This window comes from Notamacropus eugenii, chromosome 2, assembly GCF_028372415.1.
Source record: "Notamacropus eugenii isolate mMacEug1 chromosome 2, mMacEug1.pri_v2, whole genome shotgun sequence".
Lineage (NCBI taxonomy): Eukaryota > Metazoa > Chordata > Mammalia > Diprotodontia > Macropodidae > Notamacropus > Notamacropus eugenii.
Window position 1 is genome coordinate 209,412,644 of NC_092873.1, and position 16,179 is coordinate 209,428,822.

The 16,179-nt window shown below is 36.8% G+C and overlaps 1 protein-coding gene across 5 annotated transcripts in view; it reads left to right on the plus strand.

Moving 5' to 3' along the window:
- NCOA7 (nuclear receptor coactivator 7) overlaps positions 1-16,179 on the plus strand; it is a 182,817-nt gene that overhangs the window by 133,166 nt on the left and 33,472 nt on the right. For 4 of the 5 annotated variants that reach the window (XM_072643225.1, XM_072643224.1, XM_072643226.1 and 1 more), the window contains 5 exons: positions 7,546-7,653; positions 9,026-9,139; positions 9,742-9,867; positions 11,644-11,828; positions 15,077-16,116. In XM_072643225.1, the coding sequence (XP_072499326.1) occupies positions 7,546-7,653; positions 9,026-9,139; positions 9,742-9,867; positions 11,644-11,828; positions 15,077-16,116 (1,573 nt within the window). The remainder of the gene's footprint in view (positions 1-7,545; positions 7,654-9,025; positions 9,140-9,741; positions 9,868-11,643; positions 11,829-15,076; positions 16,117-16,179) is intronic. The other variant, XM_072643228.1, reaches the window with a different exon arrangement.

The window sequence follows — 16,179 nt, forward strand, 5'->3', positions numbered from 1 at the left end:
ATTGTGTAGGACTAACTATATTTCCCTCCATCCTATCCTGTCCCCTATTTATTCTATTCTCTCTTTTGACCATGTCCCTACCCAAAAGTATTTACTTCTAATTGCCCCCTCCTCCCTTTTGCCCTCCCTTCTACCATCCTCCCACACCCCACTTATCCCCTTCTCCCCTACTTTCCTGTAGTGTAAGATAGATTTTCATACCAAATTAAGTGTGCATGTTATTCCCTCCTTAAGCCAAATGTGATGAGAGTAAGCTTCACTTTTTCTCTTTTACCTTCCCCCTTTCCCCCTCCATTGAAGAAGCTTTTTCTTGCCTCTTTTATGAGAGATAATTTGCCCCATTCCATTTCTCCCTTTCTCCTTCCAATATATTCCTCTCTTACCCCTTAATTTTATTTTTTTTAGATATCATCCCTTTCTATTCAACTCACCCTGTGCCCTCTCTCTCTCTATATATAATCCCTCCAACTACCCAAATACTGAGAAAAGTCTCAAGAGTTACAAATATTATCTTTCCATGTAGGAATGTAAACAGTTCAACTTTAGTAAATTCCTTATGATTTCTCTTTCCTGTTTATCTTTTCATGCTTCTCCTGATTCTTATGTTTGAAAGTCAGATTTTCTATTCAGCTCTGGTCTTTTCATCAGGAATGCTTGAAAGTCCTCTATTTCATTGAATTACCATTTTTTTCCCTGAAGTATTATACTCAGTTTTGCTTGGTAGGTGATTCTTGGTTTTAATCCTAGTTCCTTTGATTCTGGAATGTCATATTTCAAACCCCGCAATCTCTTTATGTAGAGCTGCTAGATCTTGTGTTATCCTGATTGTATTTCCACAGTACTTGAATTATTTCTTTCTGGAGACTTGCAATATTTTCTCCTTGACTTGGAAACTCTGGAATTTGGCTACAATATTCCTAGGAGTTTTTCTTTTCAGATCTCTTTCAGGAGGTGATCAGTGGATTCTTTCAATATTATTCTAGTTCTAGGGCAGTTTCCCATGATAATTTCATGAAAAGTGAGGTCTAGGCTCTTTTTTTGATCATGGCTTTCAGGTAGTCCCATAATTTTAAAATTGTTTCTTCTGGATCCATTTTCCAGGTCAGTTGTTTTTCTAATGAGATATTTCACATTGTCTGCTGTTTTTTCATTCCTTTGGTTTTGTTTTCAATTGCTTCATTTTTCATAAAGTCATTAGCTTCTATCTGCTCCCTTCTAATCTTTAAGGAATTATTTTTTTCAGTGAGCTTTTGGATCACCTTTTCCATCTGGCCAATTCTGCTTTTTAGGGCATTCTCTTCATTGGCTTTTTGGATCTCTTTTGCCATTTGAGTTAGTCAATTTTTTAAAGTGTCATTTTTTTCAGCATATTTTGAGTCTCCTTTAAGAAGCAGTTGACTCTTTTTTCATGATTTTCTTGCATCACTCTCATTTCTCTTCCTAATTTTTACTCCACTTCTCTTACTTGAGTTTCAAAATCCTTTTTGAACTCTTCCATGTTCTGAGACCAATTCATATTTTTCTTGGAGGCTTTTGATGGAGGTGCTTTGACTTTGTTTTCTTCTGTTTGCATGCTTTGGTCCTTCTTGTCACCAAAGTGAGATTCTATAGTCTGATTCTTTTTCTAGTTTTTGCTCACCTCCCTAGCCATTTACTTGACTTTTGAGCTCTTTGTCAAGGTAGTTCTCTGCTTCCAGTAGGGGTGGGGAGTGTACTGTCAGCCACTCAATACCCCCACAATCCGTAGGCCTAGCGCTCCAGAAACAGTCGCTGTCCCTGCCCCTGCTGCTGCTGTGGCTGCCTCAGGTTCCTTTGTCCCCTCCCCTCTCTGCTGCGCTGGGGCTGGGGCCAGACCACTCCACTCTCCTGCACTGGTCCCACAGGCTTTTTTCACCAACCTTTCAGTTTGTCCTCGACGTTTTGGGGTCTTGAAGACTGGAAACTGCCACAGGTGCGAGAGATTCAGTCTCCCCAAGGCCTGCTCAGGTCCTGTCTGTGCTGACGCAGCCCATGCTGGACTGCGCTCTGCTCCCAGCACAGCATGATAGATGCTTCCCAGTGACCTTCCAGGCTGTCTTGGGCTGGAGATTTGCTTCACTCCATGATTCTGTGGGTTCTGCAGCTCCAGAATCTGTTTAGATCCATTTTTTACAGGTATTTGGCTGGGCTGGGGGGCAGTGCTCTAGAAAGTACGTGTTGTTACTCTGCATCTTGTCTCCCAAGAGGTTAATTTAAAGGCAAGAACACTGGATCTGGAGTCAGAGCCTCAAGGCTCATAGTCTGCTTTTGCTGCTTGCTTATTACCAATGTGATTTTTGTTCAATATTCAGTCACTTTTCACTTCTTTGGCCCTCTTATCCTTCTTCCATTAAAGTTAAGGAGAAAGACTGATGATCTCCAAGTTCCATCCATGCAGATCTCTTAATTTCCTTTGATGCTATATTAAATTCTTAAATATAAATGAGTGGTCAAAAAATAAGAACACTGATGTTCATATCATACTTCAAGGCTTACAAAGCACTTTATATACGTCATTGTCATTTGGTCCCCATAACAGCCCTGAAAGGTGGGTAATTTAAATTTTACTGGCCTCATTTTTGCAGATAAGGACTTGAAGCTCAGAGAAAGGGAACAATTTTCCCAATAATGATAGAGCCACTAATCAAACCCAGGTTCTGTGACTCCACATCTGGTATTATTCCATTATGCTACATTGCCTCATACAAATTAACAGTACACACATTCACAACTATTTCATTAATGTATAAAATAAAGTTTGCCTCTTGCACTTGGCTTAAAGGTTAATTTCTTTTACATGTAAAACGTTAGAAATAACAGGTGACCTACTTAGTCAAGTTAACGTTTACCAAGTTATAGCTATCCTTACTAAATAAAAGGTTTAATAATACTAAGTTGCCTCCTTTCTGCCATCCTCATCCACAGAATATTTCATACCCTCTATCACCATGTAATTTTATCTGTATAAATGTGGAAAAATCTTCAGATGCTAAAGTGCCTCTGGGGTCTGAGTTTGATTGTACTTATTCATAAATTGCAATTGTTTTTAGTAAAAAAAAAAAGTTTGTAGTATCCATGTGTGTTATCCATAAGACTCAGATTGCTCTGTACCAGTTAGGCCGAGTTTGTTTGAGATCTGTTCCATAAGCCTGTTGTAAGTAGGAATCGTTTCCTTTATTGTACCTATTTCTCTGCTACCTGCTACATAGTAGGCACTAAATAAAACCTTTGTTTGATTGGTTGAATATTTAGCTTCCTAAAAATAAAATAAAAAATAAAAAATTCTACCTCTGTGCCAAGATTGTACCTCAAGCCATCTTATAAGTCTTTCTTGGTCACAAAGGGGAACTGGTATAATACTTCCAGATGAACAGAACAACTTACACCCATCAGTGGCAATGAGTCCAGGAGTCTCCTGTTGTCTTTTATTTTGAAAGACTTATAACAATTATAATCACTTAATAGGAAGCACCATATAAATTTAAATTTAAATTATGCACAGTGCTTCATATAGCAAGTATTCTCTGTATTCGTGCCTTGTTATTTACTATGAACTTAAAACACCAAAAAGAACATTTTAAGGATATCCTCCAACAATATCCTTAACAGTTTTATAAGAATTTATAAGAATTTCATGTCCTCACCTCAAGATATAGATTAGTTTGGTCCAGCACCACCCCAGCTTTAGAAGCCTATCCATTCTTTTAAAAAATTAGAATAAGCAGACCCTCTATTAATTATATATACAACAGTTTTTTTTAAAGGGGATAGATAGTTTTTCTCTTCTCTATCCCCTTCCCAGTTATTTAAGAAGTAACAAACAGTCAAATCTTTAGTTATAAGTGGTATATGCAGTGAATTTTTTTGTTTCTCTTTTTTTTAAACACAGGGACTTTTAATTTTTTTAGTTCCAAATTCTTTCCTTCTCTCATCCCCTCCCATGCCCAATGAAAAGGCAAGGCAAACAAAACTTATTACAAATATATGGAATCATGCAAAACAATTTTCCACATTAACTATATTCCAAGAAGAAAGGAAGGGAAGGAGGGAGAAAAAAGGAAAGAAAAATACGCATCAGTATTCACTCTGAATACATCCCTTCTCTCTCTGGAAGTGGACAGCATGTTTCATTGTGGGTCCTTTGTAATTCAAATTGATCAATACATTGTTCAGATTTACTTAAGTCTTTCAAAGTTGATTATTTTCATAATATTTTTATTGCTTTCTGGATTGCTTTCCTCCTGCTCACTTCATTTTGTATCAGTTCATATAAGTCTTCCCAGGTTTCTCTGAAATGAACCCCTTCATTATTTCTTACACAATAGTATTCTGTAACACTCATATACCACAACTTGTTCATTAATTCTCCAAATGATGGCCATCCCCCCAGTTTTCAGTTCTTTGCCACCACAAATAGAGCTACTACAAATAAGACCTTTTCCTTTTTCTTTGATATCATTGGGGTATAGCCCCTAGTTGGATCAAAGATTATGAACAGTTAAACAGCTTTTGCAGCATAGTTCCCAACTGCTTTCTAGAATGGTTGGATTTGTTCTCATGTGCTGTGAATTTTGTTGTTCCCTCCTTGAACCAAATTAGATGAGAGTAAATCTCAAACAATGCTCATCTCCCTCCCCTCTTTCCCTCTACTATAATGTTTTTGTGCCTCTTCTTGTGACGTAATTTACCTTTTTCTGCCTCCTCCTTTTCACATCTCCTGTTACAATCCCTTTGCACCATTAAATCACATTTTTATCATCACATCATTTTATACCCACTCCCTCTAACTATGTATATCCCTTTTATATATCATAATAAATATACAATGCTCAAGATTAACAAGTATCATCTTCTCTTATAGGGATGTAAACTGTTTGCCCATATTGAATAACAAATTTTTTTCCCTGTTTACCTTTTTATGCCTCTCTTGAGACTTGTGTTTGAAGATCGAATTTTCCATTGAGCTCTGACCTTTTCATCAGGAAGGTCTGGAAATCCCTTATTTCACTGAATATCCATCTCCTTGCCTGAAATATGCTCAATTTTGCTGAGTAATTGATCCTTGGTTGTAGTCCCAGCTCCTTTGCCTTACGGAATATCATATTCTAATCCCTCCGATCTTTCAACGTAGAAGCTACAAGGCCCTATGTGATCCTGACTGTAACTCCTCAATATTTGAATTGTTTCTTTCAGGCTGCCTACAGTATTGTCTCTTTCACTTGATAGTTCTGGAATTTGGCAATGATATTCCTTAGTGTTTTCAGTTTGAGATCCCTTTCAGGAGGTGAATGGTGAATCCTTTCTGAGACTGTTTTGCCCTTTGGGTCTAAGACTTTGGGCAGTTTTCCTTGATTTCTTGGAAGATACTGTCCAGGCTCTTTTTCCCATGACAGCATTCTGGTAGACCAATAATACTTAGATTTTCTTTCCTGGATCTATTTTCCAATTGCTTTTCCAATTAGATATTTTACATTTTCTTCTATTTTTTCATTCTTTAAATTCTCTTTGTCTAATTGTTGATGTCTCATAGAGTCATTAGCTTCTACTTGCCCAATTCTATTTTTTATCAAATTTTTTTCTTGAGTTAACTTTTGCATCTCCTTTTCCATCTGTCCAGTTGTTCCTTTTAAGGAGTTGTTTTCTCCAGTTAGTTTTTGTACTTCCCTTTCCATTTGTCCAGTTTTTCCAGTTAGGTTTTGTGCTTCCTTTTCCATTAGTCCAATTTTCCTTTTAAATTCTTCTGTGATTTCTTTTTTCATCTTTTTAAAATCATTGGCCAGTTTTTCTTCTACTTCCCTAATTTGACTTTTAAAATCCTTCTTGAGCTCTTCCACGAATGCTCTTTGGTCTTGAGACCAGTTCATATTCTCTTCTGCAATTTCAGATGGGAGTATAGTCTCAATGCTGACCTCTTTGGTATTTGTGTTTTGGTCCTTGTTCCCATAGAAAGATTCTAAAGTCTTATCTTTTCTGGTTTGTTCTTGCTCAGGATGATCACTCTTTTCCTGGCTTTTAAAGAGGATCTCCACTTCTGGGGCACAGGGGCCTCTGTCCCACCATTTTTGTGCTTAGAACTTGAGGCTTTGTGTATTGTGGCCTCTGGTTCTTTCAGCTAGAAGCTGGAATGCTGTAGCTTACCTGGTGCTGAGCTGGCTGATTGCCAAAGCAGAGGCCAGGTGAAGTCTTTCTGAGTTTCCCTGGAGTTACCCTGGAGCTAGCTACATTAAGTATTGGGGAGGGGTGGTCTGGCTACAGGCGGTCTCCTCTTCTGAGCACAGGCAGTTTTAGTGGTTGGTGAGCCCCATTTGTACTAGTGTCTTCCCTATTCCTCGGCTGTGCTAAGGCACACCTTTGGTTCTGGTGTTAACAATTGTGGGCTCCACCCCACTGGGTCTCAGGATATCCTTCTGGTTCGGTTTCCTGAAGTGGCACTGTCTCAGACAGCTCCATTTCTGCCTGGGACAGCTCTGGTTCTGCACTGGTCCCCTTCAGTCACAGCAAGAGGGACTCCCCTGCTCCCGCTTTGTGATTTTCCTAGCCTCACAGGCGAAGAGACTGTTTACCCCTTTGGCTGATCCCACTGTTCCAGAAATTTTCCTGGGGAAATATTCTCTGAGTTTTTCAAGGTCAACAAGGAGAGGGGTAGAGCATTTACAGATCACTCCACCATCTTGGCTTCTGGAAGTTCAAGTAGGTGACTTACAGACATTTAATCTGTGGGCTGATAGTTCCAGGAGCAGCTGCTGCAGTTACTGGGAGTTATATGGTTCTCTCTTGCTCAGTTCCACTAGACTCCCATCCTTGAGATTTTGCAGTGCTGCTGCTGCTTCAGAGCACCAGGGGCTTCCTGCTAAACTTTGCTGTGGCAGGGTCTGCACTGGTACAACCTGTGCATTGTGCGCTCCTCCAGCCCCAGATAACAGATGTTTCCTTTTGACCTTCCATTCTGCCCTGGGTTGGGAATCTGCCATACTCTGTCTCCTATTGGATTCTGCCACCCTAAAATTTGTTCAGATTCTCTTTTTAGAGGTATCTGAAGAAGTTTGTCTTAGAGATTAGGTGAGCAGTTGCTCTCACTCTGCCATTTTGACTCTACCCCATGCTGTGAATTCTGTAGCCCTAATGAAAAAAAGGTTCCAAGACAGATCTAAAGTAAATTATTACTTCAATGACAAAATCCCAATTTAAGTTACCATGGGACAGCCTAGGGAGGAAGTACATGCTGAGTATCACTTATTGTTTGGTCCTATGTGTGCTTCACCCTTTCCCTCCCCACCAAGGCATGTTACAGAAAATTCAGAAATGTAGAAATATTCCCCAGGATTTAAAAAGTCAAGAAGCACTGAATTTTGGATCATATTAAATCATTTGATTTGAAGTGATTTCTTTAGGAATTAAGAGGGAGAAGAATCTTTCATTCTCTCAAATATATTATTATGTAGGTATTGTGGCTTACATTGATACTTCATAAAGATAAATATTCTCTATCAAAAATGTTTTGACTTTTTGTATTGGATTTTTTTTTAGGCTGGAAGCCAAGATACACTTAATACGATAGCATTGAAATTTAACATCACTCCAAACAAACTTGTGGAACTGAATAAGCTTTTCACACACACTATCGTTCCAGGCCAGGTAATTATTTTAATATTATTATGATTTTATACATTTTGGATAGATCTGCTTCAGCTTAGAAATCTCACCTCTAAATGCTTTTTTGACTATAGAATTATTGTTCAGTTCAGTCTTTCCTTCCTCAAATACTGAGATCATAAGTGCTGAGCTCCCCAGAGATGAGTGCTATATAGATAATAAATCCTTAGAGGAAGCTTAACTAGTGCAGTTTCTTACACTTATCTTCTGATCAATTGTGTCAAGTTAGCGCTGAAATGTGAGAAAACTTAATATACTTTTTCTCAAGAGAAACGATCCATTCCTAGAAATTTCATAGAGCATTTAGTATTGAAGTATATGGTATATTTATCAGAGTTGTATTTTGAGTTCACAAAAATTGGCATCTTTTTTGTTTTATTACTTCAGTCAGAAGGCCAGGTATATAACTGATGTTCTTAACAATAGGCCATAGTCACCGTTCTTTTACCCCACAAAATTGATGTATAACTGTTAAAATATTCATTTGAACTGATAAATTACGGTTTTGTTTTATATTTTTAGGAGAGTTTATTTCAACTTGAGAACTTCCATTTACATGGCATTTGGATGATCCAGCTATTTGGAAAGACTATTAAGACTGTAGGGTTTAATTCTTTTTTTACATGATAGGGTTTCCCTTAATGTGGTGTCTTCACAAGTTTTTCTCAATTGGTGATTCAGTAGATCACCATCACTTGCCTATGTATGTTGTGTTAATATTTGAGTTCCTTCCAATAGCCTAATATCTCTCAATCATAGCATCAATAAAAATCATAATGGGAATTTTTGCCCATTCTTCTTTCAAAGTCTACATATGACCCTAGGGTCATAGATTGGCAGCCTCTACTCTCTTCTAACTTTACTATTTTCTATTTTTGACAAAAAATAGAAAATATCACACTGTTACGGTTCTGTAAATTTGACTAATAAAAATAAGTAGGCTTGTGAGCTTAAAGCTAGTAGAAAATAGGAACATATTAACTTAACCAAAAATTAATTCTTGCATTTGATAAAACATAGCACACAGATTTTTATATTCTGTTTTTGTCACTATCTTACAATTTCAATTTTTGGGAAGTGATGTATAATTTATTTCTATAATAATCCTAATACAGGAGTAGGAAACCTGTGGCCTTGAAGCCACATGTGGCCTTCTAGATGTTTAACTGCAGCCTTTTGACTGAAGAAAAATTTTACAGAATGAATCCTTTTAATAAAAGGACCTAGCCCCTCGATGAGGACTGCTCTGATTTAATCAGTTTACACTGATCTTCTTTGAACAAGCACTTAGTAGGTAGCCGCTTGACTTAACACTTAATTGCATATCTAACATATTTTTCATTCTTGTTCTCAGGTCCTTTTTGTGCCAGATACTGACTTTCCTTCCAGTACTTTAAGGTTAACTTCATCAAGTCCTGGTGCTACTATTTCTCCTTCATCGTCAGATGCAGAATATGATAAACTTCCTGTAGGTATATCTTGTAATCAAGAATTACAGGTTATATATATATTATTAGGAGCTGTTTTCTTATATGGTTTTATAACTTAATTTGCTAATTTTGACAAGACTACAGTCAACATTTCCCCAATGGAAAAGTTAAAATTGACTTAAGCAAGAGGTTATGACATTTTAGACAAAAGAATCATAGAAATCTGTCACAGTTAAACTTGAAAGGAAAAAAATGACTTACAGACAAGTAAGAAGTTAAAAAAAATCTCTACTAAATTAAAACCATGTGAGTTTGTTATGGAGTCTTTCACATTTATATAATTCTGAAAGCATTTAATTAGCCAATTCTTATAAGACAATAGTTGTACTTTTTATTTAAAAATAAATAAATAAATAAAAATTCCTTTTATTGGATTCTTTTCACTATCCATGTTTCATTTTGGAAAGATGCATTGCATTTGTCACTTTTCATTTTAGATTGAAATGAAACAGGCTACATGTTGGGGATAGAGTGGAATTTTATTTTATTAAACTTAGGGTTGTTTTGAATTTTCAGAATAAAATGTAAGGGAAGATTGTTTTTACTGTTTGTTTATAATGGAAATATTTGCTTTTTAAAGGATGCTGACTTAGCAAGAAAAGCCTTAAAACCAATTGAAAGAGTCCTGTCATCCACTTCTGAAGAAGATGAACCAGTAGTTGTAAAATTTTTAAAAATGAACTGTCGCTACTTCACAGATGGCAAGGTAGGTAGCAGTTGTGGTTGCTTAGGGGATCATGTATTAAAAATAAAAGGGGGTGGGAATGACTAGAGTTGAGGAATAATCCAAGCTCTGTCCAAAGGTTCCAGCTCACAACTTGACAAACATCCAGTAGTTAACCCTCTGCTGAATTTCTGGCATTTCTCTTCTTGAAGTGGCATAAGCTAGTTGGGAGAAGTGGCTTTCCACCACCTTGGGAATTCTTCTTTCATCTTCCTGTGTTTCTGTTGTCTTGCCTTTAAAATTCCTCTTTGAGAGAGAGAGAGACAGAGAGACAGAGAGAAAGAAAGAGAGAGAGAGAGAGAGGAGAGAGAGAGAGAAGAGAAAGAGAGGGAGGAGAGAGAGGAGAGAGAGGAGAGAGAGCCAGGCTTGTTGATATCCTTTAGTGTCCTTAAGGGACACTAAACTCTGCTGACAAAAGAACCAACCCATTTTCCCCAGCAGGTGACTTGTAGACCTCATTTAATCCAGCTTTTTAAATCTTCCTTTCCTTTTAACTTAAGTATGTTGTGGGAGGCAGAATTTTCTTACTTCAGAAAAGTCAGGGAAGGTTAAAGAAACAAATGTTATGCTTAGGTAGGTTTAATCTTTCGTACTTTTATTTTGCTTTGTTACCTTTCCCCTTACCTAGCAAAGGTTGGAGGGCTTTTCCCCCTTAAATTAGTGCTGAATTTGAAGTAAGGATCTGGGTTCATATCCCAGCTCTTTTACTTATTGCTTTTATAGCCTTGCACAAGTCACTTAACCTCTATAGGCCTAATTTTTCTCAGCTATAAAAGGAGAGAATTGGACTTGATGACATCTGAGGCCCCTTCTTATTCTAAATCTATAATGCTGAAATTTGAATACTACTGTCACTGCCACTAAGATCAAAGGTGGGCCTAGAGTACATTGAGCAGTGCCCCATTTAGAGGGACAAACGGTGATGAATGTTCACTTATAGACAAGTTATTACTTTGACTTTGAGGTCAGATGGCAAACATCTTTCTGAGTTAAAAAAAAACCAAACCTGTAACCTTTTATACAGTACCTTTCTTAGTAGCTGTGGTTTTGATACATTGTCTATCAAATAAACATTTATTAATCACTTCCTACGCACCAGACATTGTGCTAAGTGCTAAAGGTACAAAAAAAAAAAAAAAAAAAGACAATCCCTGCTCTCAAGAAGCTCACAGACTAATGAGGGAGAAAATATGCAAACCACTAAACATCCAAACAAGCTATATAAAGAGTAAATCGGAAATAATTTGCAGAAGAAAGGTACTAGAATGAAGAGGGATTGGAAAAGGTTTCCTCTAGAAGATGAGATTTTAGTTGGAACTTAAAGGAAACCAAGAAAAATATGGTCATTGTCATTTTTAGGCGTGATGCCTGAAATGAATGAATTGTGAATCATGGAATTTTAGAGCTAACATAGATCTTAAAGAACTTCCCTACTCTATTCCCCCTTAATTCAAAGATCAGGAAACTAAAACTCAGCAAAATGTTAAGTTTTGTTAACAAGTTAACAAAACTAAAGACGAAATTGGTAACAAAGATCTCCTCATTCTGAGTTCATTGTCCTGTTGTCCCACATCTAATATTGCATTCAGAAACCCTTATTACGTTTCTTGAAACACCTTAATAAAGGAACTGAAAAAATGGGGGTAGTACTATACTCAGAAAAACTGAAATACTAACGTATTTATAAAAAGTCTTGTCAAGGTAGTTAGAAATTTACTTGCCAATATACTTACATCTTTCTTTCTCTTCCCTTTTAAGGGTGTAGTTGGAGGTGTGATGATTGTCACACCTAACAACATAATGTTTGATCCTCACAAGTCTGATCCTCTGGTTATTGAGAATGGGTGTGAAGAATATGGACTCATCTGCCCCATGGAAGAAGTTGTTTCCATTGCACTCTACAATGACATATCCCACATGAAGATTAAAGATGCATTGCCATCGTAAGAGGAATTCTTTATTTTTATGAGAGTGGGGAGGATAAGAGACTTAGAGACGCAGAGGAGGAAAAACAGATTAGGGTATTGTGAAGAAGAAATATTGGGAGTGTTTGTATATGAATTTGTCAATGGCAGTTTTTATTGTTTTCAAAACAAGAATACAACTGAACCACTGGAAGAAAAAAGTAACAAAATTTAGTGAACCAGGAAGAAAATCAGCATGTTAGAAAGGAAGAAAAGACATCAATCAACAAACTTTTATTAAGTACTTACTATGTCCCAGGCAACTATGGTAAACACTAGGGATTAAAAAGAAAAGACAAAAATCGTCCTTGCCCTCAAAAGAGAAGCAGAAAGGAATATATACATTCATGATATTTCTTTCTTCTCTCAAACAACAGCCTATTTTATAAGCAAAATTGGGCTAAGGAAGGAGAAAAGGATTCTGCTGTAAGAACTTTAGTTTATTGAATGAATAATGGCTAAAAAGAACAGGAAAAGCAGTTCAGTTTTTAATATAAATCATTAAGATTTTCCTCCCAGAGTCAATAACTAGAAATACTCCCACCTTTGGTTTTGTCATTTCCAGTCATGCCTGACTCTTCATGACCCCATTTGGATTTCCTTGGCAAAGATACTGAAGTGGTTTACCATTTGCTTCTTCAGCTCATTTTTTAGATGAGGAAACTGGACAGATTAGGGTTAAGAGGTTTGCCTAGGGTCACACAACTAGTAAGTGTCTGAAGCCAGATTTGAGTTGAGGGAGAGGAATCTTCCTGACTCCAGGCCCAGCACTCTATTGACTGGGCCACCTGGTTGCCCTACTCAGAATTTTCCTTTATATATAAAGCCATTCTAGTCAGATAGCTTCCTCCTTCTCCACTGCTCATGATTTCCCTATTCTTTAGTACAATAGGTATTGGCTAAGAGTCTTACTTCCTTTCCTTTTATCTACAGAACCCTGGGCCTGCTTTCAGCCTTACTGTAGTTCTAGGCCTCTTGGGGTAACATGGATGGTCAGAAAGAAAAAGGAAATTTTCATCCTATTTTTCCCTGCTTAGTCTACTAATACCTATGCAGTACCTAGCTGTCCTCCTACCTCCTTGCCTCAAAACCCCAACCCACTTGCTGTAGAGAAATTCCTTTTTTGTGAAGGAGGTAGAAGACTGGAAACAGTCTAGGTTGTACCTTCTGTTCTTTGTATATCCAAACACCCACCATTATTCTATTTTTGTCTCCTTTTAGGTCTAAGTTGAGTGTAGGGGGAGGGACATAAGAAAATCTTCCTTAAGGGAAAGAGAGGAACAAAAGCCTCGGAAACAGGGACTCTCAAACATTAGATTGAAAATGTGGTTGTAAAACAAGGAAAAACTGAGGAAGATCAAGGTTTAGCCCTGTTTACATCGCAACAAATGCTAGGGATGACTTTTATCAGATTTCTGAGGCTTTTTAAAACTTTGGTTTTCTTCTAGTGTACATTTTTCAATTCAAAACTATTTATTTCCACAGATTTTTATCCACAGCTGAATATTATAGCAACTGTTATAAGCATTTTCTATAAACAAAGGTGTAGTTTACAGATTTGTTCAAAATGGAAAAATATTTTTTATTAGTACTGTTTCATCTATGATATCTTATTCCCCCCTTCCCCCTCCCCCTGAATATTATTGAAACTCCTTCAGAGAGAGGCTGTTCCTTCTAAACATCATTTGGACCCAAAAATGTTACCTCTAACTCTGGCCAGGTTTGACATGCACTTTAAGAAAATGTTTAATTTTCTTTCAAATTTATCCCATTTAAAAAGTATTAAAGTTCATATAATCTAGAGGAAAAGTTTTTCATTCAATGACTCTTAAACAAAAACAATATGATTTTATTATTCTTAGTACTGTAAAAAAAACCTGTAGTCTATTTCTTTCTCCTCCCACTACCCATCAAGTGGCAGAGAAGTGAACTATGAGTATTTGGTTTTATGTGCAACAACATCTGGCTTAGTTTGATAACACCTTACATGGAGAAAAGTGTCTACGAACCACAACTAGTGGATCCCACCCTGTGTTTAGTAGCTGTTTAGTGGTACAGGCATTATGGAGTCATTCAGTTGTGATACCCTTGTTGCAGTAGTATAAGGGAAATTAGGGAAAATTTGCTGTCATGTTTAATGTTAAGTGAAAAAATCAACTACAGATTCCCCTCCTCATCCTTTTTTTTTTCCCCACAAAAGGACAATTCAGACAATTCATATGTGCTGATTGACCTGGTTGTGGGAGTTGATTGTTTTTCCCTATTTTCCCAAACTTCTAAGTTAAATGCTTTAAATTCAGCATTAGAAACTCCAGAAGAGCCATTATTATTGACATGCCCCGAGGAAAGGAGAGGAGGGAAAATCCTCTGTATGTGTGTGTATTGCAACATTCTAGTTTGTTTCCAGTAACTGGTAGCCTAGGTAGAATGCATATGCCAGGAAAAAGATGTCTTAACAGTGTCAGTGAGGATTAGTTAAGGATGCACTATGTACACACAACTAATTGAATATAATAGGATATTTTCCATGTAATATTTAAACCACCCATCAACCTAAAAATGTCATCTGTAAATTTTTTTTTTGTCATCTTTTGGGGAAATTTTGCTTATAACATTGCTCTGTAACAAAACATGACTATATATTCTTGAAGGCAAGTATTGCTTTATTTTCATTTTTGTGCCCATAGAACCTGGTATCTAGTAGGTACTTAATAAATGCTATTGATTCATTGAAAGATTCTTGTATTAATTATATAGTAGTTGTTCAAGTAATGTTTCTAAGTAAATGAGGTGTAAAGAATTGATTCTAGTTAGTTTCTAGATTATTTACCAAGAAAAAGAGTTTACTGAGTTTTCCTTGGATATTTTCCCTCCCTGTCCTATCCTTTAGGAAAACTAGCAGTACAGTTCTTTTATCTTAAAAATCTTACGACACATTTCATGTTCCACATTTGTCAAACATGACTTCAAAAAACATCCACACCTTTCCACTAAGTTGCACAACACCATTTTTCTTTCTTGACATAATTGTTTCAGTTACCTTATGTTTAGTTTTGAAGATATTGTTTCTTGATTTAGATTCATCCTTCTAAAATCATTTTAACATATTTTAGTTATTCTTTTTTTGAGTTGAGTCTGTTTGCTGTTTTTGTTTTTTCCTTTCCTCCATTTTTGTTTTTGTTTTGTTTTTTAACATTACATGTGCATCCACCATTTCTTCCTGACAGTGACCTACCACAGGATCTTTGTCCTCTGTACAGGCCTGGAGAGTGGGAGGACTTGGCTTCTGAAAAGGATATAAATCCATTCAGTAAATTCAAATCTCTCAATAAAGAAAAAAGGCTGCAGAATGGAGAAACTACTACTCCCCTAATTTCCAAGTCAATAAAACCTTTGGAGAAGTCAACAGATTACAATCTTCTTAAGCCCTTTGACAGTTCTATTCTAAAGGAATCAGAGACCTTGGGATCTTCCATGGAGGAACCTAACAAACTGGGTACTATGACTGCTGACATTAAGGAATCCTCCAAGGAAAAAACTGCATTGGATTCTAGAACCAAAGAAAACTCCCTTTTAGGGGAAGATGATGACTTTGTTGACCTGGAAGAACTTTCTTCCCAAACTGAGGGTGAAGGTGATAAAAAGGAAATTCCAAAGGAATGCCTTTCTTTTGACTCAGAGGATTCCAGAAAGGCCAGATCACAAGGAACTAGTTCCACTTTAGAAATATTGAACCAGCCAGCGTTGGATCTTTCAAGAACAGAGTATGATACTGAGCTAAAAGGTGCTTTGGATTTAAAAACTTGTGAGAAACAAGATGTAGGACCCGAAGGGAACAAGCAAGCCATTTCTCCCCTAAATGAGATGGAATCAATGTTGAATATTCATGAAGATCTAGATAAAGTTAAACTTATTGAATTTTACCTTAATAAAAACAAGGAAGGATCACAGTTATTTGAAAACTTAGAAAAGGCAGAAATTAGTGATGGCAAAAGCAATCTTCCTTTAGGCATAGATATTACTCTTAGTAGCTCAGTTCCTCAGGCAAATGAACCACTTGTTGAAGTCAGCAAGAAGCCAGTTAAAGGCTATGAAAAAGAGCCATTTTCATCGAAATTAGGTCCACGTACGGAAGATAGGATAATTAAAGAGTCTCTGGATGCCTCATTGGAATCCTCTCTGGACAAGAGCTGCCAAGGTGCACAGGTGGATAGTAAATCAGAAATCAGATTGTGGCTGTTAAAGAGAATTCAGGTACCCATTGAAGGTAGGTTAGAGGGTGTGTCTGTGTATGTGTATGTGTCTGCTTTACTTTTCCAAATGCTACATA